General features: G+C 40.8%; 1 protein-coding gene across 1 annotated transcript; it reads left to right on the top strand.

Moving 5' to 3' along the window:
- Positions 1-2,985: 2,985 nt before the first annotated feature.
- On the top strand, positions 2,986-25,011 carry atp2a2b (ATPase sarcoplasmic/endoplasmic reticulum Ca2+ transporting 2b). Its single transcript, XM_080510213.1, has 23 exons — positions 2,986-3,585; positions 3,878-3,895; positions 3,985-4,067; positions 6,167-6,271; positions 8,505-8,643; positions 14,432-14,512; positions 15,302-15,387; positions 16,218-16,373; positions 16,469-16,610; positions 16,761-16,927; positions 19,155-19,243; positions 19,368-19,470; positions 19,569-19,700; positions 19,825-19,944; positions 20,041-20,259; positions 20,342-20,465; positions 20,571-20,782; positions 21,724-21,944; positions 22,055-22,257; positions 22,451-22,536; positions 22,652-22,785; positions 22,910-23,027; positions 23,192-25,011. Exons 1-23 carry the CDS (start codon positions 3,468-3,470, stop codon positions 23,462-23,464), a joined length of 3,129 nt encoding a protein of 1,042 aa, XP_080366339.1. The 5' UTR covers positions 2,986-3,467; the 3' UTR covers positions 23,465-25,011.
- Positions 25,012-25,690: the final 679 nt, after the last annotated feature.

Below are 25,690 nucleotides of genomic sequence, written 5' to 3'. Positions count from 1 at the left end.
CAACTTTTATTTTTGTGTTATTTTTGGCTTATAAATCAGAGGGGACATAAACTATTTACAATCATTTATGGTCTGTTTGTTTTTTGTTCTATTTTTTAATCTAAGGCCATGACTATTCCAATTAAAACGTCAAAAATTCCTATTTATAACTAGTTTACACATTTTTATCAGAGCTTGCATGTTGTCTCTTTAAATCTTCTGGATTTCTCCCATAGTCTAAAAACATTCATTTGAAGTAAACTGGGGATTCTAATTTGTCCATACTCATTGGTGACATGCCTTGGGTTTGCCAAGCCATTGTCAGCTGGGATTGACTGGGATTGACTCCTGCACCTCAATTACCTAAATTGGATAAAACTCTACAGAAAATAGACAGTTTGAATAGTTTACATAAGTTCTGCTTTATTGACAGTATCCGAAATGACAATAAAATACCTCTGTGACTGTGTAGAACCGCTTCACTGCACTTAATTCATGTTTATCTCAGGTGTTGAGTTGTGGACTGACGGAAGCTTTTTATGGTCCTTCTCTTTTTTTTTTGTCAGACATTCTGCTATCTGCTGAGTTTGTCTCTCCTTCTTAGTGAAGTGATGTCTCACTGTGGCAGCACACATTAATCCCAGAGTCTGAAAATAACTTGTCTTTCAGATAAACGGCAGACACTGCAGGCTTGTAAGCCATTTCACACAGGCACAATCTCAACATCTTTAGGAATTCTTAGTTCGACTTGCAAAAAGGATTCCTTGTGTTCCATAAAATGATGCTTTTCAAAACTGCTTTTTCTGGCTTTTAGAATCTTGATCAGTGATATTACTCACCAAAAACTACCAGACATATCACTGACCACTGAGGTGTCATTTTAAATACTATTTATAGTGTGACTGTAGCAGATAAATTCTCTGGCACGGCGATTACAGGGCAGAGAGCAAAGATAAAACTGACTCTGTTATATCACTGCGGAGGCTGCTCTCTCACAATGACAGAGACTGTGATTCCTCTCAGACAGCTCTAGTAGCACTGACAAAGGTAAGATGATATAAGTACTGTAATGTGGACACTGCTGGAAGGTTCTGGAAAGGCAAAATGCTGTTAAAGAAGGTTGAATTTGTGTGTGTCCAGGAAAACTAGATGAAGCTGGACAATGCTGGTAATAAAGCTTATAGTTGAACAGATCATGTTATTTCAATCCCACTGAATAACAGCCTGAATCAACAGTATGATTTTTAACTATTTTATTTGGCCTAAATCATAAGAGAATGTTATCAAATACTGTATCTTAGCTTGAGTATGTTCTTTTTTCTTTCACAAACTTGAAAAATAAATGATGGCCGCATGGAGGCACAATGGTTAGTCTGCTTGTCTCACAGCGACCCTGAACAGGATAAAGCTGTATAGAAGGTGGATGGATGAAAAAAATGATTGGTAATTTGTTTAAGACTGTGGTATGCCCCTGTAAATAATCACTGTGATGAAGTAAGCTGAATATGTAAGCTACAGGAGATATTCTAAGAAATATGAAGTAAGGTGGGTGTTCGCAAATGACTAATGCAAAAAGAGTGGGAGCAAATGAATTCTAACAGCATCTCCTTTTCTACTGTATTTCTGAGCACATGTATGCACATGTAAATAGCTATGACTCATTTGCTTGTGTTATTTAAATTAAAGTTTGTATGTTTATGGATCTGGCCACCACTGCCCCTGACAGAAATAGTCGTATGCTTGTATGCCCTGGACTGTCTTGCTGTGTGGTGAATGCACTAATCACTCGGCCTATAAGATGTAAAGATCAATCTTTTGATACAAAATTGATGCAAAATGTTGGTGTTTCTTAATATGACAAGGAACAATAGGCTCTGCTACAGGAATTCAAATAAAAATGCTACAGGTTTATTTTCAAAACTTAATTAATTCCTGATGCAAGAAGATCAACTAGTTTGGCCAAACAACTCATGAGCTAATATTTTTGATAAGCGATATGAGCTAACATAAGCAGCATGATTTAAAAGTGACTGAGTACAATTTTGAACAAATTGTCAAAAGTAGGCTGTCCATCAATCAAACTTTATTTCTGCTTTTCATAAAAGAAAACAATGTTGCATAAAATACTTTCCTCATGAAAAGACATACTACTAAAAATCCCCAACTATTTATCCCTCACTTCTGTTGAGGAAATGCAATCTTTACTTTATAACAAGGAAACATGGGAGGTAGTTCTTAAAAACAAAGAATAAAGTAAGTAACACAAGTAACCTGACCAACATGAAGCAGGTGGAGCACATTAGACCGAGGTTTCAATCCATGCTCTCACTGCATGTGTGCCAAAGTATTAACTTTCAAAATCTTACTCAATCTTATGTCTACAAAGATTTGAACTGTCCCAGGCCTAAATACATCTCAGATTTACTTGTAGAATATGAACCATCCAGACCCCCGAGGTCCCCGGAAAGAGCCTTGCTAAATGTTCCTAGAGTCAGCAGAAACCTGTGGAACAAAATTCCTGAACACCCGATCACCTCTACTGCACTCTCTTCTTTTAAAGACAAGTCTATTGTTTTCTATTAAACAATAGACTTGAATTATTTTATTACCTTTAATTCAAGAAACCTTTATGGTTTGTTTATTCTCCTTTGTGTGCCTCACCTTGTTTTTATGTTCCATGCACAAATAAACAACTGCTAACTGCCTTGTGTCTGAATGGTGCTCTATAAATAAACATGCCTGGCCTAACAGTTTAATACTGTGTACAGTATGTACTGATCAGATCACACTGTGAATACTTAATTTTTAAAGGACATTTTCAGGCGCTCCCACTCTCTGAACTGAGAGAGAGAGAGAGAGAGAGAGAGAGAGAGAGAGAGAGAGAGAGAGAGAGAGAGAGAGAGCGAGAGCGAGCGAGCGCGCGCACTTCCGTTTGCCTCCGACCAATGAGCTGGTTCCACATGCGGACACTGAACACCGCATTCGACGAAGGGACGCGATTGGTGCTGATGAGGACGCTGCCGATTCCGCAACACACAGTCACCCGGAGCCGAGCTGCAACTTAACCACATGTTTAAATCATACCTCTGGACAGGTCATTCCGGGATTCGCTGCTTTAACAGAGCAGGAGACAGCGCTGTAGACGAAGACGCAGTGTTGATATGACCGTTTCCCCCGCACGGTGTCGGGAGAAAGCTCGCGCAGCGCAGCCGGTGAATTGAAGCGGAGCTCGAACAGCCAGCTAGCGTTAGCCCGTTAGCTTCCCGGTAGCTTCGGAGTTGCTAATACATATTCGTCCGCCCGCGTTTCGCTGCCTCGTCTCAAAGTAACCGGCCAGCCATCGTCAGCACCGCGGACTTCGGCTGCTTATATTTTACAGTATTTTATTTTGGTTTTTTTTAATTAATCCTCGTGAAAGGAGGGGAGCACCGTGACAGGTTGAGGTCGGGACCAGCGAACCGAGCGCTGTCCTCAAGTGGCCGTCCAACATGGACAACGCACATACGAAGACGGTGGAGGAAGTTTACAGCTTTTTTAACGTGAACGAGAGCACAGGTCTCAGCTTGGAGGAGGTGAAGAAACAACGGGAGCGATATGGACCGAACGGTGAGTGCGCTGTGTGTGTGTGTTTGAGGTTGCTAATATCCCGGTGTCATGTATGGCCAATGGCTCCTCGCTGTATCGGGCTATAACGCGGAGAGGAAGGTTGTTGACGTCACGCGCCGTGTGTCGAAATACAGACAGGCATCACTTCTGCGCATCAACCAGGAGTCACACGATCGTCCTATTCTGAAGCGCAAACGCTACTGCAGCAACACGCTACATGTTGTACACCTCGAAGCGGTATTAACCATTTGTCCACCTTTTTCTTTTTGTGTCTTGACGGGATGATCTGCAGAGCTGCCGGCTGAAGAGGGTGAGTCAACTTTTCAATGTTTGACATTTTCCTATTCGCTTTTACAATGTATTTATATAGTTTTATTTAAATAACATCTTATGTGTTAGGTAAATCCTTATGGGAGCTGGTGGTTGAACAATTTGAGGACTTGCTTGTCAGGATCCTTCTACTTGCGGCCTGCATATCCTTCGTAAGTATTGTACCTGTTTTTGTCAGCTGTGAATGTGGTTTGTCCAGTGTTCAACCAATACACAATAAAATAGACTGAGTGAAATGAGTTCAGGAGTTCATATCTGGCTGTAGCACTTCCGGACAGCAAAGCCTCATTGTCTGTTTGCCCGGCTGTTATCAAGATTGAAGGGAGACACTTGGTTAACTTGTGTTCAACCCCTCAGTCAAGATAACAAACGAGTGGGGATAGGACTTTAATGAGGGAGCTGTTTACTTTGAAATCTTAAATACATGTGACTGGTTCATTTCCCTCAAAGATGGAGTACTCTGGATAAAGTTGTAAACCTTGGCTTTCTGCCAGTTGGACATTGAGTGCATCACCGCCATGTTTTTTTCTTCTTCTTTTCTTACAGTCTTACAGCCTTAACCAACTGTCAGCTCTTAGTTTACAGAGACATTTTTGGATTAACTCTGTCATTGTGCAGATCAGAGCTTGGCTAAAAAGCTATTGTAAGTGAAACAGGAAGGCTTCCAGACAGGTGACACAATCCAGGTCCAGGGGATTTTTTTTCCTACCTTCTTTCCGGTTTTTTATGCATCGTTCTGTTTTAAATAAGCAAACATGGTTTTGCTCTTGGTGCCGATCATCAAGCATGGTCGTTTCCTGGAACATGATAGCAATTATTAGACTTTATTAACCCATCAAATATATATATATATATATATATATATGTGTGTGTGCTGAAAGAAAATGTTACTATATAAATACCACGATTACTATTTATAGTACTAGTGGCACATTCCTGAGACGACATAATGTTTCTAGTGATAAAATGGCACAACACAGTTGCAGTGGGGCCATTACACGCATACCAACTACTTGTTTGGTATTTAGCAGATTACATTTATGATGCTTGTCTTTATCACACAATAATTGTGTGCCACTGTGGTACATTTACTATCCAAGCACTTGAGTTCTGCTTTACAATTAGCCATTGGTCCACTGGATGAGAATATCATCAATCATATAACAAGAAAAGCCAGCTTTACTTTTGAATTACAAGCTGTAGTGTAATATGTTCCCTGTCACAGCATATGCATTTATTTCAGTGTGACCACAAAGTTATGTACAAGCATATTTTCAGTTAAGTAATTTCAGAATGGGAAGGTTCTTTGGTGTCGTTCTTTGCCAAATAATCTGAGCAGTTTACTGATTGGAGTTACCTAAATAGGTTGGAGTAAAATAGATGAGGTGCAGTTGGATTCTCTTTTGACACACTTCAGTCCTGGCACAGATTCTAAAAGAGGAGAAAGGGGTTACTACTCTCCTTCCTCTAACACACTTGGCCCAGTTTACATCTCTGGCAGAGGTTGGCTTGATATTTTATCATGATGATTAACCGCTTGCTAATAGTTGAAAGCTTTATGCCAAATAAGTGTAAGTCGGCGTGGACGTCTGGCACATTCACAGAGACTAAAGCCTGTGGATAAGAGATTCCAAAACAAACTCTTATTATAATATTATATAGCTAAACGCTGTCAAATAAAACCTCATGACCTTGCTATTCTTGCTCACTGTGTTATGTTGCAATTTGTGAACTAATCACAATAATACCAAATTAAAGTCCCAGTTTACCATAAAATAATAAACCTGAACTGAGAGGTGTGTGTACATTTTCTGGTGCAGCACATTTGCTGGATTTGGATCATTGGGTAATATTTGATATGAATAAGTTGTGGGGTATGATACGACTCTTGGCTGGAGACAAAGTAGACTACAGAAGTAAGTTTGCTGAGGCAACAAGACAATCAGCTGAAAATAGCTTTGACCTTTCTGCCTCTTGTTTGTCCCATTCCTGTGGATGACGTAAAGTGGCGTGCAACATTGATTGCTGATTTTTGTGTGGATTGTGAAAGCCCTTTGTTTTGTCATTTATTTGTGTGAAGGTTAGGTTGCTTTCGACTTTGTGATCGGGATTTCAGAGTTTATTATGTTTATACTGAAAAGCAGAGTGTTTTGCTATGCCCTGCGAATCCCAAATAATTCCATAATATCAATGAAACGTAATGTACATGTTTTAATGAATTCAAATTTTGTACTGTTTGTTTTGTGCACAGGTGCTGGCCTGGTTTGAAGAGGGAGAAGAAACCGTTACAGCCTTCGTGGAGCCTTTTGTTATCCTTCTAATTCTTATAGCTAATGCTATTGTTGGAGTCTGGCAGGTGAGCACTCATTGCAGGTTTCACTCCTTATAATTGTCTCTAAAATGTCCCTAAAGTGTCAACAGCTGTAAAGTGGAATCTCGTTAAATTTAATGATGAGATAAAACCTTTGCATCAGAATCTTAATCTTTAATGTGTTGATTTATAGCAACCTGAGCACGGTAGGTAGTTCGCTTGAGTATATTTTCAACTGGACCATTTTTGGTACAATAATGTCAATAATTGTCTCGTAAACATCAGTTCAAAGTGTAAGCGCATGATTTAACTGGTGGAGTTGAGACACGTTTATACATTCCTGACAACTATAACACTTGTGGTGCACCAATGTGATACGTGCACACATTTGGCAAAGAAGCAATTAGTTCGTTGGAACGGAGTCGTTCTTGAAAATACAATCACGTGTCACAAATGTGAAGTAATTACCTCACCCTAAAACTCGATGAGAATGCGTTTGACCACTCCCTTCCAGGAAGTCACAGTGGGTCATTTGAGGGGCCTCTTTGATTAAGCACAAGTCTTAACCTGGATGCTCTTTGTGACGCAACCTGGTTCGTTGAGGGTCACTCAGGAACTCGCAGCAGTGACCTTTTATTGAGCTTTGAACAACAAACTGCTCGCTCCACACCTAGAAGTCATTGTTGAGTGAAATATAAATCAAAATTCTAACAAGAGGTGTGCATCATTTGTTCTGGTGCTATTAAATGGCTGCTGGGAAAGTATAATACCTTGTGGTAGACTTGCTGAAAGAGGGCACCAGGATGCTGTAACCTTGTGTTGATTGATGATTAGAGCAACAGTCTCCATCAATAAACAAATGGCTCAGTTTAATTTAAAATGATCCGTTTGTGTTCCGTTTCCTATTTGTCCTTCGCAACAAGTTCACTGCAGTTTGACAAACCCAGGATCCTTCTCATTATACCTTATGCATATTATTCTACTCGTTTAACCTTGAACAACCCCTGTTGGTATCTGTTGGTTTATAGCAGGAATGGGCAACTTTGAATACATAAAGGCTTTAAAAATGCTGTCTTCACTCTTAGAGGGCCAGATTTCGACATTGACCACAGGGAATTATCATTATTATAGCTAATGGCAATTTTAATGTAATAGTTTTTCATTCTGTAATAAAGGAGTGTTTGCTTTTCAAGTGGTATTTCTGGAATACCACTAACTAATTATGCAAACGAGCTCAAAAGCTACAAAGAATTGTTTCTGGTTCCCATTTTATAGTTACAGATTATTACTGAATTAGATGAAAGTGTGTCTTTACAGGCTTGGGGTTTCACTGCTTTCATGTTTATCTAGTGTAGAAGTGGAGAAAGCCCTTATCCATAAAATTAATGAACTCTTGGTTCAAGGTTAAATAATGAGGCAGTTTCCTAAATAGTCCTGCTTCGGTTATCCAGTATCTGCCACATCTGCACGTTGTCTGTGAAAGCCACCTGATGATTAATATTGAGACAATACATTGAATGATTCTCGTACTTGTAAATCACCCTGTATGTTTAGTCAGCGAAGGCGCCTAAAAAGCCGGCTGGATCTCAGCTGGATGGGTTTGTATGAAAGGCTCTTTGAAGGTCCTGCTGAGGCTTGTGGAGACGAGGAGTTGTTAAGTGGCTGTTTGCCCTTGTCTTTACAAACAAACCCTCGATGAATGATGTAGAGGGGGAGGAGTGCTCTATCATCTCTGCCACTACTATTATGGTCTCACCGGTAGATTGTGGAGTTTTCTTCATTTATATATCTGTTCATAGCTTTTTTTTGCCATGTCCAAGCTTGTCTGTATTCTTAGCCATCTTTAATATCAGTGTCCATGCTGCCTTATCTTACTTAAAGACCAGAATTTCCTGTTTCTTTTGTTCCCGGTCTTGCCGTGTGTATCAAGTGTGGCCTTCTCACGGCAAGGATTGGAGCTGCAACTGAAAAGTTAGACCCTGTTAGCCTCTTTGAAAAGAGCACCACGTGATGACTATTTCAGCCTTTTACGACACATCCCATTGTTTGCTTAATTCCACTCCGCTGCACATCCTAGTTCACCTGTCACAGGCACTTTTTATTTCTATTCCTCGCTTTGTTTACACAAGGATCACTTTCCGCTCCTTAATCGGTTGGTTGTAAATTTGAGTAAATTGAACACCTGACAAGTAGCTTCCTTTATTTGTACCTTTATTTAGTAAAGTGCTTCATGCTTTTTGTGAAAATTGCTGTAATTTGACGTGTCTTTCCATTGCAGGAACGGAATGCAGAAAATGCCATTGAAGCGCTCAAAGAATATGAGCCGGAGATGGGGAAGGTGTACCGCCAGGACAGGAAGAGTGTCCAGAGAATCAAGGCCAGGGACATTGTGCCAGGGGACATTGTGGAGGTTGCTGGTAAGATGACGAGTGTTGGCTATCAAATGGGCACTTTTGTGTCACCTTTCATGCAAAGTGACATTTGGGTTTCCTGAATGGCACTCCAAAATAACAGGTTAAGATTTAATTTGATGGATTTTATTTTTCTACTCTAAAACCAGTCAAAACAACTAAATCGGTTGCAACATTTACACAGCTAATATCATACTGTGGAAAACTTTTAATTTAACAAATTAGGAAGAAAAAAAGGAACAACGGCACTGTTGAGACCATCTGACCTCAAAATTAAGGGGAAAAGGAGGATTGATTATCATCTCCTCTGAAGTTGTGATTCTACTCTCACATGACCAGTTTCAAAACTGGTGTCTTATCTCAAAATCTAAAAAATGTGATGTAGAAATGAAGCTGTTTTGTAACAATGATCCATAGAGTTGTGTTACTCTTTACAATGTTTGAAGCAAATGGCTGATCCTTCATCCTGTTCATCTCCCTTGACAATTCTCTTATGATTGTAGTACAAAGTGAGTGAAGTCGTTACGTAATGGAAGACGAGGTCCAGCATGTTCCTCAACATTTCTTGGCTAACCTCAACTTGGATAGGGCCACATATGTTTATTCCTTTTACGTCACTGCTTGTTATGTTCTCGGTTTTCTTTGTTTTTGTTACTGGGACTTTATTTGGCCTCTTTATATCTTTCTTTTCTCTGTCTGCTTTTATTCATTACATGTATGTTAATAATGAAGCTTCCTGTGTAGGATTTGCATAGAACACAATGGACTATGACCAGAGTTACGTGTTGGGCAGTATTTACATTGTTCTCAGAAGGTTTAAGAAAAGGCACTGAGCGTGGTGGAAATCTACCTAAATCATTTTGCATTATTCAATATAATTTCACTTATTTATATACTTAGACTTATTGATTGTTTCCATGTAAAACTGGAATACTAATGTTGGATAAAGCTGTTTAATCACATACGAAGGTTTGCAGTTTCAATCTGAACCTGGTACTGAAAAACTATGATAATCAAATTAATAAACGATTGAGTAGTGTCCAGTCTAACTCTCTCGTCGGCCATGTGATGTTTCTTCAGATATTCTGTCTCAGTGGTTTTCTTATTTCTATCTGACTAGTCCTCCACATGAACTGTTGTATTTGACTTATATGGTAACGCTTCAGACATTCCCTCATGGTAATGAATCTCTCTAAAACCATTTGATGCAGTGCTTTGACTACGATGCCATGTTCAGATACGTACAGGTTTTTCGGTCTTTTTTTGAATCATGAGTTCATGAGATGTTAAGAGTTGTAGCCATGTCATTTGTGTAGCATCTGTTCAAGGAGACTATTCTGGAAGTATATTATCATGATTCAACAGATTTAAGGGACTGCATATGTATCTGGAGTAAGTCAATATCACTTTAGTACTCCTTGTAAGTCCTTGATTTTAGGACTTCTAATAGATTTTCATTTCTTTCGTGGTGAAGCAGGATAATGATGTAGGAGAATTATACAGGCTAGCAGGTATATGGTTTATATCATTGTAGTGCTTTCCTTCACAGTCCGATGTGGTTTGTCAAAGGAATTGCACAGAAGTGGCCGTTCGACTTGTCTGCGCTGAGTGTATTGAGATTTTTGGATTACACAGTGAGGGTTATGCCGATTCCTGTTCTCCGACTCTGACGTACTCTTACTGAGCCATAATGTTTAAGCCGACTCTCTCCACTTACTCCAGGCAAAATGTTTCCTTCTGCTTTAGCTTGCTTGTCAAGTTTCAGAGTGACAGTTTATCTGTTCATTTTAAAAAGTGACTGCTTTCATTAACCAAATTTTTTTTCTGAAGTGGGACAACCACCTAAGTGTCCTTTGGTGACATGACTTTAAGCTTTCAGCTTTATTGATAAACATAAAATTAAGTGGGGAAAAAATGATTTACTAAAAGGGGACATGGCCTGTTATGCATTTGTAAATCTTTCCCCATTTTCCCATCATGATATACGTAAATCAAAGCAGGGAGAAGACAGCCAGGCAGGATGTAACAAGTAGAAAGGATATGGGTTCAATTTGATAAATAATTTGGGCTCCAGATGGCTACATAGCCAGAGATCTTTTCTTGTTTAGGGGTGTAAGAGTGTCTATCGTCATCACCAAAGCTATTTGTCTCAGTATATACCGCTTGCTTCATTTCTTTGTCCCTCAGATGTTGTCGTTTTTGAGCCATTTTTATAAGACACAAAGTTATATTTTTTTCTGTCTGTCCAGGGTTTGTCTTGTGCCTTTCTTTTCCATTTGTGAATAAAAGATTCCCTGGGGAGGGCTCTTGGAACTCTTAGCCGGTCGGTCTCTAAAGGCTGGAAGCCTACGTGCGAGTGGATTAGGGAGCCTCGGTCATGAAGAGAGAAAATATACAACCCCCTAAAGGCTCTGAAGTTTCTCTGGGCCCCCCATGATGAGTAGTTTACTGCGAGATTCCCCTTCATTGTAATTCAAATCTATTTATGGGACACTGTACAGTTAATTTTGTCATGGGATGCTGATTCCAAACAGACCTGGCATCATTTGCATCATTTTCATTCATAAGAGTCAAACGTTGTGCATTTACACACAGTGGGAGGGTTTGCATTGTGATAAGTACACCAATGAAAAAGATGCATATACATGCCATAAACTGTGTATGAAATCAGGTGCAGGCTGTACAAATTTATGGAAATGTTATATCTATGGATAAACAGTGTGACATCCGTCCATCCTCTTAAAAAACAAAACAAAAAAAAAACCCAAGATAAAACGGATGAAGTTTGTGTTCACAGGGGAGAAGGATTAATCTCGGTCCCAGAGGACAGTGTGAGAGCTATGCAGGGCCTGTTGTGGAAGATAAAGGAAAGATAGTCAGTCGGAGTTCAAACAGCTGCATGTTTCGGGTTCATGACGTTAAATCAACCTTCTTTATACAAGTTCAAAATACTTGTAATGCAGCTTCATTTATTAAGAACAACAGTATCTGATGCAGCCCATGCTTATCTTATACCATTTTTCCACTGAAAGTAACTTATAAGTCCATTTTTCCAACGAGTGCTATACAATCGTCTTTCACAAATACCCTGGTTCTAATCAGAAGAGGCTCGCTGCATTACTTCCCTGCATATTTGTGTCATGTCACATTTATTGGCACCATTTTTGCAAAATTTTCAAAAAATAATGGACTCATTCTTGACAGTGGTCATGGGCCATCATAATGTTTTGAAGACACAATCATGCCACTCGGAGTGTGACCTATTACTACTTCTGTAAGATTACCGGTTCATCTTAACCCACTCACCATGCTGATTAAACACGTTCACACTCAACCGGCGCCAACCAAGAGGGTTTAGATGGGTAGTTTGCTGGATCAGTAATTGGAAAAATCACTTTACATTGACATTGATACTGGTGCATGTCTCACTTAAAAAAAAAAAAAAAAAAAAAAAAGGCACATTTGATTTAATACTGAATATGTTTGAAGGTGAAGATTCTCAAAATGTCAACGCATCAATACTAAGATTAAAATCAATGTGTTCATTAATTGTACCACTAAATTGGTTCCATAATGTCTTTGTCACCGGTGCCAATGAAAGTGGGTTAGTCTGCTCGATGTGACCTTATTCCCAAAATGCACCAACGGGTGTTTTGCCACTACTCCAAGGCAGGAAGGAGTTTTTCTAATTAGTGACTTTTTGTGGGAACCTTCCCACAGGGCTTTGGGTCTTAATATATTTCCAGTGTCTGCAGTTCTTCAATTCCTCTGTGTGCCCTCCCTCTTGGTACGCTCGCTCCTCTCCTTGGATGTCTACTGTCAGTTAAGTGGGGATCTGGTCTGAAAGCAGGCAGGTGATGATGAAGTGGTTTTGACAGCATGTAGTCAACTGGAGTACCAAATTTGGTCGTACAGCTGGTACAGCATGAACTCGACACACAGAACAACGTGCTTTAGAAGTAAGCTGCATAGCTTTTGAAAGATCTCGAACAAACGGCAGTTTAATTTGTTATGTCATCCTCGAGAGGAGTTTCCTCGCTTCAATCTCTATATTATTAGTAACAAGCTGTCAGAAACTTCCTGAGTGACCAATATGAATGAACTATCTTCACGCTTCGACACACACTTTCTATTTTAGCTGATGTGACGTTGTACGGGTTCTCCCTGTAAAATAAATTTCTCCACCCTACCCCCCCCCAAAAAAGAAAAGAAAATCAAGCAGCATGCTTTCGAATGATCAAAATAGTTTTCCCATTTTTGGATGTGTGTTTTGGTGCACTAATGTATTCCCTCTTCCTATTCTCTCCTTCCTTTTTTTTTTTTTTTTTCTCTCCTTCCTCTCCACTCAAAAGGGCCGTGTGGAGGCCCAGGGGCTGTCAGCACTCTGCTCTGTCCACAGAAGGAACTCTTTAAGAGCTTCTGGGTCATCGCTTTTACCGTCACCCTTTCAGGCCCTGTCATATCTTACTATAAAAACTCTCAGTAATATTTCTTTCCAACAGCGTGTTTCCCCCGTCTGGATTTTCATTAAAATGTCAACCATCAATTTTGAATCGACTCGAGGCCCCTTACTGTTTTGTTGTCTTATTGTATTATGTTATTGTTGTTCCATTCAATATTCTTAAGCCTTTAGGCCAGACATAGACAACCGGAGACCTGCAGGCCACATGCAGCCTGCGCCCCCATATCTATGGCACAATATGTAAATGTAAATCATTTATTCGATTTATTAGTAATAGTAGCATGATAGTGACTTTTAATACATTTAAACCAGGTATCAATCCAAATTTCTGTCTGGCTCCTTCGAAGTTATGAATCCAAACAAACGCCTGCCTGTTAAGTTGACATCAAATAAGCTGAAAACATATTCAAATTGATACTGGTGGTGATTTAAATTTGGTTGGGTTGAGGTGAAAAGTTCAAGCTGAATTCTTCGGTCATCGCGACCGATTTAAGATCCTATATTTGATCCATCACAAGACTACAGCCATTTTTTCAATGTGACAGAATACTTGCATGACAAAAGCGACTGTGAAATCTTTGTGGTTTCTTTTGTGAGAAAAGAAAAACCGAGTCAAATCAGACTTGGGAGCAGAGACATCTGTTTGCAGAACACACTCCAACATGAAATCTTTTCTTCCTTTTAACCAGACCATAAAAGTGAGAGGCTCATTTACCAGAACTTTATCTGTGCAGATCAGACCCAACTACAGGTAAAAAGTAGTCGGACTACTCCCCTTGAGAGTGAAGCTAATAAATGTGTCTGGCTTTAATAGTACTTACTGGCTTTAGACAAAGAAAACACTTGCCTGGTATGTGGTGTGTATTTACATTTTGCATTGGTTTTAACTCGGGATTGCAAAGACTTTGTGTTAGTGGAAAGAATGACTAGTGATCTATTTATGTCCAGGGCAGCTGATGAGTGGAACATTAATCATTTTTGAATGCATGACTTTCTCCCAGCCTTTCCAGCAAATTACTCAAGTTTGATTATTTCATGACTTTCCAATGAGCATGAGCTGGATTAACACAGTGGATCATTTTGTGCCTCAGAGTTAAACGTGTGTGCCTGGTGATTTGTGCTTATTAATTGCTTATTTATTCAATTATTTGCACTTTTTTGGATGCTGAAGTAGTCCAGTATCTCTTTACACAGTTCGACTGTTATGTCAAATCACTGTTCATCTGCTTGTGTTTAAGGCATCTTTCTACCTGTTGTCTGCTCCACTTTGATGCATTTAAATTGTTAAGAGGTACTTAAGTGTCTTCTGTGTTTTGTTGCTTCTCTCCACAGTCGGCGATAAAGTGCCTGCAGATATCAGGCTGTGCTCTATCAAGTCAACAACGCTGAGGGTAGACCAATCAATCCTGACAGGTAAAGTCATCTTCCTATCTCTTGGAGCTCACTCACACCGTCGACATAGGATTCCACTTTCAGATTCTGTCATTTTTCAGTGTTGCTGGGTGTCTTTCACGTTTGTATATAGTGTTTATCTTTTCTTTTGGCATTTTCTTGCATTGCGTTGTTACCCCCCCTTGAACCCCAGTACTTAAAAAGAATCTAATCTATTGCTGCCTTTGATGCACATGTATTTATCACAGTCAACAGTCATAGCTGGTCACTCGCTACCATAAAGAAAAGAAAATGTGTAAGAGGAAAATGGATGCAGCTTGGATGAATAATTGGCCAAGAAATTCATGGAAAAGAGTAAAGGGGGAGGGGGGGGTTATTGACAGATGGTAAATGTCGGAGAGATGAACTTCATGTGAATCAAGTCCTTAAATCTCTTGTCTTGCTCTGCTGCCTTAATTGGTAGCAAATTCCACGGGATATTTTAGTGTTTGAGCTATTTTCCTCCTCTCTTCCCTTCCCCATTCATGGCCATGCTGCATGTCAAATGCTCCCTGCTTTCAGCAGTGTGCAGACGCCATACAGCTGATTACTCACACAGTCACACATTGTAAGCACACATCAGATGAGAGGGTTTGAAAGGCAGTATTTGATAATTGTCAGGCCTGTCCAGTCAGCTGAAAAAGCCTCTCCCACACACACATATGCCCGAAGTGTCAGCCAACCGTCTCAGCTGCAACTATATGCTCGGCTCTGTCGAAACTCCCTGTCTGCTCTCCAATTCTTTCTTCTTTTTGTTTTCTTTCCCTGCAGGAGAGTCTGTGTCAGTGATCAAACACACAGACCCGGTGCCTGACCCACGTGCTGTCAACCAGGACAAGAAGAACATGCTCTTTTCTGTGAGATATTTTAGGCTCTTCAGTGTTATTTTACACACTTTTTTTTTTCTTGTGAAATGTCTCCCCCCCCCCCCACACACACACACACACACACACACCTACCTTATCTTTTGTGTGCCTGTCTTCACTTGTACACTCAATAGTAACCTGCTGCTTTCTCAGTCCTCCTTTTGTTGGAATAACACCATACGTTCTCATTATCTGCTCCTGTTCTTTTACGCAATTACGACAATTTTATTTTATGACACCGGCTCGGAGCACCGTGTCAAATGCAAATATAAGATAAACTTTTGGGGGGAAATTACAGTCCCTGGTGTTTGTCGGAGTTCTGCTTGGGGGGGGGGAGCACAGGGGCCCAAATTACTTCAGATATATTTATATTGAGCAGAAATGAATAAAGTAATACCTCAGCCCTCCATGTGGCTCCTAGTTTATCAAGTATATTTGTTTGCTTAAACGCACACCTAAATAATTTTCTGCCAAATAACACATAAAACAGACATTTAGCTGAACTGACCTCCCTGTTGTGTGTGCCCTTCACAACACTGCTTTTGAGGGGTAAAAAAACCATTTCCTGCATGAATGAGTCACAATAATCTTTAGCTCTTTCTAACAATTATTTAGGCATAATTTTTCTGTAATTTCTGTTCAGGGGAACCTTTTGTTTAACTTATGACTTGTGATGCATGTTGACTCTTGCCACATGTTGAATCACTTCTGTTTGTCTTCGACGTGTCTCAGAATAGTTGTAAAACTAGTTCCACTCCTTTTGCCCAGAGGCATAGTGTATAACGTGTTGAATAACCTTTTCCACTACTCCATTCCCACAGGGAACCAACATCGCAGCTGGCAAGGCCGTTGGCGTCGTGGTAGCCACCGCCAGTAACACCGAGATCGGCAAAATCCGAGATGAGATGGCTGCAACCGAACAAGAGCGCACGCCCCTGCAGCAGAAGCTGGACGAGTTTGGCCAGCAATTGTCAAAGGTCTTTAACCTTATGTGATATTTTTGAATATCACTTTAATCAAAAAAGCGGATTCAAAATTGACACGTACAAATGATACGCATGTGTACATTCAGGTCATTTCAGTGATCTGCCTTGCTGTGTGGATCATCAACATTGGACATTTCAATGATCCGGTCCACGGAGGCTCCTGGGTCCGAGGAGCTGTTTATTACTTCAAGATTGCTGTCGCCCTGGCAGTGGCTGCAATCCCTGAAGGTAAGCAGGAGAGTCACCCAAATACAGCGTATTTATTCTGTGTCGTCTATACTGTGCTTCAAGCAATTTCCCTAAAATCTCAAATGTTTTTTCTCATTGCGAATCATATTTGTCCCTTTTTCTTCTGGTTTCGTTGATTCTGCTGTGCAGGTCTGCCTGCTGTCATCACTACCTGCCTGGCTTTGGGAACACGCCGCATGGCCAAGAAAAATGCTATTGTCCGCAGTTTGCCCTCTGTGGAGACCCTCGGCTGCACATCTGTCATCTGCTCTGACAAGACTGGCACACTGACCACCAATCAGATGTCCGTGTGCAGGGTAAGTGTGATGATAAACAATTCCTTTTTTAAGTTTTCACAGATATTTTATTTCTTTTATTCTTCCAGTGCCAGCTGGAACCGTATCTATCTAATCATATTATCTGATATTGTTTTAGAAATAAATACACTTCAGCTGCATCATTCAATTTTAGTTTACATTCACATTCACGCTGGTTTTCTTGTGACACCATAAGGCTCCAACATTGTTTACTGAATATGCAAATCACATCCAAATGAGCTGAAATGTACTTTGAGCCCTAAAATGTGGAGTTTATCTTTTGATGTTCATGTATGAAGCTATTGTGACGCGTCTCAATTGGGTACGATTAACACAGACATATGTTTTTCAGTTTTATTCATTAACTTGAATTTTATACCTTGTTACATGTATTAAATTATAGGTGCTATTGCAATAGAGTATTGAAACCTGCTATGATCAAGCACAAAGTTTAAAGGGTATAGTTATTGTTCATGTGAAAAACCAGTATATAAACACATTTATGCAAACACTGATCCGTCTGCTGGATGTAGGTAGAGATGCTTTGAGTCGATTTGCATTATAATGGAGATGACTGCAGACCACACTGTTATAATTAGTTTACACAGAGGAATCTTTGTGGGATCGATTCCAGCCAAGTATGGTAAACAAGCTGTTCTTTTGTATGGTTTCATTGAAGGAACTACAGGTACCTCTTAAAGCGGTTTCTTAACATTATCTGGAATCAATCAAAATAAATGTAGCAATTAGTGAGCACAGAGTTTCGCATGCCAGCACCATATGTGGCATAGCTACTTTATGATGTTGTGCAGCATCCCCAGGTCAACAGTACACTGAGGTCATTTATTGGGTCGAAACATTACCCAGGCTGAGTGGATTGAGAAGATTAGCTTGTAAACCGGCAGAGATGAAATGAGGCTCAGAAGTATGTTGTGTGCATGTTTTCCAATCCCTTAGGAGCACAAATCACTTCATGCCCTATCCGTTTAATGTGGACTCTACGTCAGAGTGCCGTCCTTGCTCTTCCTCCATCCCTACAGCTTTCTCCACACTGCTTTTCCTTCAGCCCCCACCCCCTGTTGGAGCAGCATGCTGATCAGTATGCAGTAGTTAGTCACTTGCAGCAAAACCAGTAGAGTTGCATAACTGACCTTGTGTCTCCTTTCTCTGTCTCCTGATATCTTCTTCCCACCCTCATCCTGCAGAATTTCTGCAAATCAATCCGATGCTGAGCAATTTCAAATCCTCCTTAGTGAGTTCCAGTGGGATCATGATGTCATTTCATGCCTGCTTGATGCATTTCTGACAGATGTAGTACTGCCAATGATATCGCTGTCCAAATACGGCACTACTGTAATTGGCTCCCTGAGTGACTGGCGCTTACAATTCAGTTTCTTGGGTGGTTTTGGATCATACTGTTACTGAAATCCCTGGTTTCTGGAGGCAGCTACTGGAAAACCTCACTGTGCATTATGGCAGATGATTCCATTCACATATTTTTTTTATCTTAAATCCATAGAGCATCTCTTCCCTGCTTGGAGAAGGTATTGGCTCGGTTTCAAGTCCTGTCCAGATATAAATGCTGATTTATTAATCGAGATGTATGGATCTTGTGTTTTATCAATAAAAGCTTATGTGTGCAGTCGCAATAGGTTGTATGTAAATGTAATCCAGTTTTAAAAAGTCCTTATGCATTTTCACCTCAATATTTCACTTTTACGTTCACTGTTTTTTTATAACTCGCATGAACTCTGCCGAACACACTACAACAAGACATCAATGAACCCTCCCCACCACAGTGCTCTGTCTGCTTTTGCTCAGTATTTTATGACAATTTTATGAGTGTACTCTGTTCTCTGGGATAGTCTTGTTTTTTTTTCCATGTAGATTATGATCTGCTGCCACCTGGTGGACAAACTGTACATCTACTTCTCAGATTCTGGAATTAAGCCCCACAATGCAACAAATGTATTGCTTTTTTTCTACACAAGGTCATCAAGGCAATATAGGCAACAAAGAATGTTGGACATCCCTGTCCTTCGAAACTTCCAGCTTTTCTGTGTAATCTGTCCAGCAGGTCCTGGCTCAACTTCATCAAAACATATTTGTATATACCTTTATATATGTTGATCAATCTTATTCCAGGTATTCTCCCATGAACAATAAAGGATGTGCACGTGTATATGCCGTAAGAATGCAATAATTGTTTGTATTTCTTTGTTCCTAGATGTTTATCATCGATCGGGCTGACGGCGATAGCTGTTCCTTGAAGGAATTTACTGTGACTGGATCTACATATGCCCCAGATGGACAAGTGTGAGTATTAAGTTGCCATGGCCTGTTTCCTACAAGTTTAAAAATAATTTAGACGCGTCTGTGTAAGCAACGTATTGTAAAAAAATGTGTTAATTTATCCTGTTCTATGAAATGCTTTGTTCAGGTACCACAATGACAAGCCAGCCAAATGTTCCCAGTATGATGCGTTAGTGGAGCTGGCCTCTATCTGTGCCCTCTGCAATGACTCCTCATTGGACTACAATGAGGTTGGTAAAGTCAAGTGGTTCTCATGTGACAATGCTCAACACGTGTGTGGCATCTTTTGATAATGACTGATCTGATCCGTCTTCGTTTACGTTCGTAGACCAAAGGTGTGTATGAGAAGGTGGGAGAGGCTACGGAGACTGCCCTTACCTGTCTGGTGGAGAAGATGAACGTGTTTGATACAGATGTGAAAGGCCTGTCTAAGATCGAGCGAGCCAATGCCTGTAATTCTGTAGGTAACCTTTTGCTCTTCCAAGCCAATTCCTTATAAATATGCTGCTCTACTCCTGATTTGAATAGATTCTTGTTGATAAAATACATGGAATACTCATTGCAGTTGTATTCTGTATATTTAGGTGATCAAGCAGCTGATGAAGAAAGAGTTAACTTTGGAATTTTCGAGAGAGAGAAAGTCCATGTCTGTGTATTGCACTCCGAATAAAGCACGCTCCTCTGTTGGAAAGATGTTTGTAAAGGTAAGAATCGCTGACAATGAGCATCACCGTCGGGTTTTGGGCTGTGAAATGTCCCGCTTCCTACTATTCGATCCTCCGGTCTGTATCTGATTCTAGGGTGCACCAGAGGGAGTGATCGACAGGTGCACACACATCCGCGTCGGAGGAAACAAAGTCCCTCTGACTCCTGGCATCAAGGAGAAGCTGATGTCTGTGATTAGAGAGTATGGAACTGGCAAGGACACCCTGCGTTGTCTGGCTCTGGCCACCCGCGACAACCCCAAGAGCAAAGATGAGCTCGTGTTGGAAGACTCGAGTCGCTTTATTGAGTACGAGGTGAGAGATGGGACATGCGGTAAAACATGTTGAATTCTGTACAGATTTGCCACATTAATCTGGGTTTGTATCTTTCGTCTAGACTGATCTGACCTTTGTGGGCTGTGTGGGCATGCTGGATCCTCCCCGGGCAGAGGTGGCCGCCTCCATCAGGCTCTGTCGTCTTGCAGGCATCCGAGTAATTATGATCACGGGCGACAACAAAGGTCTGCGAGGAGTCTCATCAGAGATCATTTAGCGCATTTAAAATAAAAATGCCTGCTGCTGATTATGTTGTATATGGGAGGTTGAAGCAGTAATTCGTCTTCCAGGTACGGCCGTGGCTATCTGCAGGCGGATTGGTATTTTTGATGAGGACGACAACGTTTCCAACATGGCTTTCACTGGCCGAGAGTTTGACGATCTGTCACCTGCTGCGCAGAGAGACGCTGTGGTCAAGGCCCGCTGCTTTGCCCGTGTTGAGCCTTCACATAAATCCAAGATTGTTGAGTTTCTGCAGTCCTACAATGAGATTACAGCCATGGTAAGAAAAAAAACGTTTTTCTCTCAATCATCGCCCAGTCTTAAAAGTCTGTCACTGTAAATCATTGTATAATATCCAAGGCACGTTTTCTTCTCTTGTGTTCCCGTTTTAAATATATCTATCTTTCACTGTCATCTTTTTTCTATTTATAAGAGAATCTATTAGAGTAACTGTTTTGATAATGGCGTGTTTTTCTTTTCACTTTCTCCAAGAGGGCAGTTTTTCATGATTCACAATTTAAGCATATTCAACTTTCACTGGTGCTGTCTGCAGTCCTTCACTTTATTCTCCAATTTCGGCATTTCTTTGAAGCTGCTGTAAAATTATTCTTCATTTAATTTCATTGGTGTCTTGTGCTGTGCTGGAAATTTAAGTCCTGTTATAAGGAAGCTAATTAGGTGATCCCAGCTTGCCCACTCTTATAAATCCTGCAGCGTCTGTTTTCAGCCCAGTCAGAAAATGGCTGAGTGGACGTGTAAACACAGGAAAGGCAACAGCCCAAAACGATAGAAATGAAAGTGCTGGTCACGGTGTGATCTACAATGACTTGCTAAAGTCACTTAATACACCAAAGTGATATTACTTACAATTTACATACTTGATTCCAAGTTCAAGGGGCTTATTTTTCTTTCCAGTGATGCGAAACCAACCAACACACGGCATCAATTGCTTGTAATTTAACCCCGGTCTCATTTATCCTGCTGGATGCTGCTGTGCCTGCGGCAGATGACGCCTGCGTTATTTCCCCTGCAAAAATCCTCATGTGTAGCACATGTGGGACATTGGCTTCATTTATCATGAAGTTTTTCAAATCATGTGTACGTCTGAAAAATATGGATCTTTTAAAAGGAAGGAGATTATACGATTTCAGTGTGTCGTCCATTATTGATCATCAAACACTAACGACTTCTGTCTTGTGCTGGTTTTCGTCCTCCTTTCAGACTGGTGATGGAGTGAACGACGCCCCTGCTCTCAAGAAGGCCGAGATCGGCATCGCCATGGGCTCCGGCACAGCTGTGGCCAAGACCGCCTCAGAGATGGTGCTCGCTGACGACAACTTTTCCACCATTGTCGCTGCAGTCGAGGAAGGCAGAGCTATTTACAATAACATGAAGCAGTTCATCAGATACCTCATCTCTTCGAACGTTGGTGAAGTCGTCTGGTAAGGATGAGACATTTTTACAAACAAATCTTTGATTTTTCTCATTTTGTTTTGTTGTTGGTTTTTTTTCTGTCCCGTTGTACTAATTAGCATGCTAATTGCTTCCATAGCATCTTCCTGACTGCTGCGCTGGGTTTCCCTGAAGCTCTCATCCCTGTTCAGCTGCTCTGGGTCAACCTGGTGACGGACGGCTTGCCAGCCACCGCTTTAGGGTTCAATCCACCAGACTTGGATATCATGAACAAACCTCCCCGCAATGCTCGTGAGCCCCTCATCTCCAAGTGGCTCTTCTTCAGATATCTAACCATTGGATGTAAGTACAGAGAGAATTATTGTGGAGGAAAATAACGCATCGTTTTCTGTCTGTCGTTTTCTTGCTGCACATCCAGACTCTTTCCCATTTCAGGGCAGCAGCTTTTAATTTGTCAATTAAACGGGAGTTCGAGAGATTGTCCCTGAAAGCAACCAGCTGTTATTTGTGAATAACTGTTGGCTTGTGTCACAAGGTTACGTTGGTGCTGCTACTGTTGGTGCTGCTGCCTGGTGGTTTGTTGCTGCTGAGGACGGACCAAGGATCACCTTTTACCAGCTGGTAGGACAGAACATCTGCCCTCATTGTTCAACATACAACCACACATAATGCAATAAATGTTTTTCACCGTTTATGCTCATCTGTGTTTTGGTTTTTTTTTTTTCACCTGTTCTAGAGCCATTTCCTCCAGTGTGGTCCAGAAAACCCAGACTTTGAGAATCTGGACTGCAAGATCTTTGCGTCTCCTTACCCCATGACCATGGCCTTGTCAGTGCTGGTCACCATCGAGATGTGCAACGCTCTCAACAGGTTCGTTTTGACCCGGGTTCCCAGCTGTTGGTACCAGTTAATATCAAGTTATGTTATGCCTTTCTTCTTTAATCAATGACTTTTAACAATTATGCATTTGTTGTCGTTTTTTTTTGTTCCTCAGTGTGTCAGAGAACCAGTCTCTGCTGCGGATGCCTCCCTGGGAGAACGTGTGGCTGCTGGGAGCGATCTGCCTCTCCATGTCTCTGCACTTCCTCATTCTTTACGTGGAGCCTCTTCCAGTAAGAGCTTTACCATAAAGTCAGAATCGTTTATTTAACTCTTCACTAGTAGATCGTAACGTCAAATGGTCAAAGGGCAACAGGAACCTGGAAACCTCCAAAAAACAGTGCAGCCATTGAGCGCCACTGAACCGCAGCCTAACCACTCTTGCCTTTGTTTCCAGATAATATTCCAGATCACTCCTCTGAACCTGACACAGTGGCTCATGGTGCTCAAGATCTCACTGCCTGTCATTCTCCTGGACGAACTGCTCAAGTTCGCTGCCAGGAACTACCTGGAGCCCGGTAAAGAGCTGGAGAAGCCCGGCAGCTCCAAAGGCTGCGCCCTGTCTGCATGTTTGGAGGGAATCTCCTGGTCCTTCGTGGCCGTCTCCCTGCCCCTGGTCCTCTGGATCTACAGCTCCGACACTAACATGGCCGACATGTTCTGGTCCTGACTGACTTGAGCACAACCTCGACTCTTTTCCATTCCTCCCCCTCACCCTCACCCACTGCCATCACCTCCCTCTTCCCCCTCCTCCACTCTTTCTCTCTCTCTTTCCCTCTCTGCCTTCGTAAATGTGCATAGCTAGAGTGTGTGCGCGAGTTTGTAGAGTTAGCGTGTGTGCGCTTGTGCGTGTGTACGAGAAGGACCAACTTTTAACTCGCGTAACTTAACAAATAATATCACAATGTTAACATTGCAGAAGTTCTGAGTTTGGGTAGGATCTGTGAGTGGGCGAGGCTTTAATCGTGAGTATTAGAAGAGCGTCACTCCCATAGCCGTGGACATCGTTGCTGTTTCGAATGAAAATATACTGTTGCCAGTTTTTTGTTTTTTTTTGGGTTTGTTTTTTAAGTCCTTTGGTTAAAGTTGATAATGCCTTTAAGGTTACTATTTTTAATGATGTTAGGAATCTCATATGTCCTGTGTCACTACAGTAACAGCAAATTGTTTCATTTAGTTCCCCCTCTTGATGAAAAGGAAATGTAAGACATTAGAAATCATATGATCTGTGCAGAGATTGAACACTATTTTATGCAACTTTTTTTTTTACGGCTTTGTAAGTTGTTTGACCAGCGTGGCTTAGACATACCGCCTTGATTTTTTTTTTTTTTTTTTTTAATGTTTACCATTGTGTCTTCAGTATATATTCAGAGCTCTTTCAGAGAGGACAAGCTCCATGTGGCAGACAAGGATGGGGGGGGGAAAGGTCTGGGACTCCGAGTGAAATGTTGTGAATGCTCAGCTAAAAAGAAAAAGAAACAAAAAAAAAAAAAAAAGAATCCCTGAAAAACAAAAGCCGCATGTCCTGTGACCAAGCATGAACTGTATGTGGTTTCTCATTTCTAATTTAATTGTGTATGTCCCCCATGTTAGAGCGTAAATTAACTTCATGGATGTTTTTCTTTTTCTTTTTTTAAAACTTAATGATTGAGAATGAGTCAGTTTTTTCTGCACTGGGCAGAGCACAGCTACCTCAATATGATAAAAAAAAAAATATATATATTTGTTTTTGCTCATCTCTAGATGCTTTTCCTCCACTGTCTAGCTGAAGCGTAACATCTGAGGTGTGCCCCTATTTGCTTGTGCAGAAAAAGATCAAAATCTTTTCATTCCCTCTTTAACCTTTTTAAGAATATATTTCATTTGTGCTGATCTGTGACATACATAACTTTATTTGTGCTTTAGAGACGGAACTGGGTGGGGATGATGTATGCTGATTACCATCTCCATGACGTTTGATTCAAAGGAAACCTAATATTCAAATCTTTAAGAACTACTAATGCAGCAAGAACTCCAAATGGATCGAACATTAAAAAAAATTGTTTGTTTGGTTTTTTTTTTTTTTACTTCAAAGAAAAATACACCCATGAAACCTTTGAATCAAGTGTTTTCTGTCTTTATTTAATACAACTGAAGCCCATGGCTATCGACATTCTTCATATCCAGTGTTGTTTTGTATGTGCATATAATACTTGAATACAGATCATTTCAGACATACGAATGCTTCGGTTTTCTTGGCACAACCTGGCGAGGCGGGAACTATTAACAGAACGTGATCCGTGTGGTTGTTTTGACTCTTAAAGGCTTTGTTTTGTTTGTGTGTACGTCCTACTTTTTGTGATAGTCACGTCGGACTCTGAGCCCAATATGGTCAAAGCAGCACTAATCTTAAACATCGTTCTGTTTGTGAGAAACCCTTCTCTCATCCGAAGCATGTTTGTTTGGGAGCAGAAGCCTGCGTTTGGTCACACTGTGTTTGTGTTCCACATAACAACCGTGTGCTTTTCTTCTTCAATGCCTTCCACTGGCTCCCCTGTCACTACAGTGAGTATCCACTCGTCTTGCATACTCTCATCCAACACGTCAACACAGAATCCTGTAAAACAGAGGAGCCCTAGACATTCAATGGTGTTGTCATTTAAGTAAAAATGAATACATTTCTCGATGAAAGTGAGCGATAATGAGTTGACCACATGTCACTATTGTGAATGTCACCGTGTGCTGTTCTTTTCACCCCGCTGACACTTGCTGTGTTCACCACGCTGGCTCTGTTAGACAAATTCCCGTGGACTTCTTTATTGGTCAACTAACTCCTATTTTCCTGTCTTTTTTTTTTTTTTCTTCCCAGGTTGGTTCTCTTAAATGCTTCAGATAATTTGTTGGGGACGGCCTTAAA

This window comes from Blennius ocellaris (assembly GCF_963422515.1).
Source record: "Blennius ocellaris genome assembly, chromosome: 15".
Taxonomy (NCBI): domain Eukaryota; kingdom Metazoa; phylum Chordata; class Actinopteri; order Blenniiformes; family Blenniidae; genus Blennius; species Blennius ocellaris.
The sequence above is the reverse complement of the archived record's forward strand: the minus strand, read 5'-3'. Positions and strand labels throughout refer to the sequence as shown.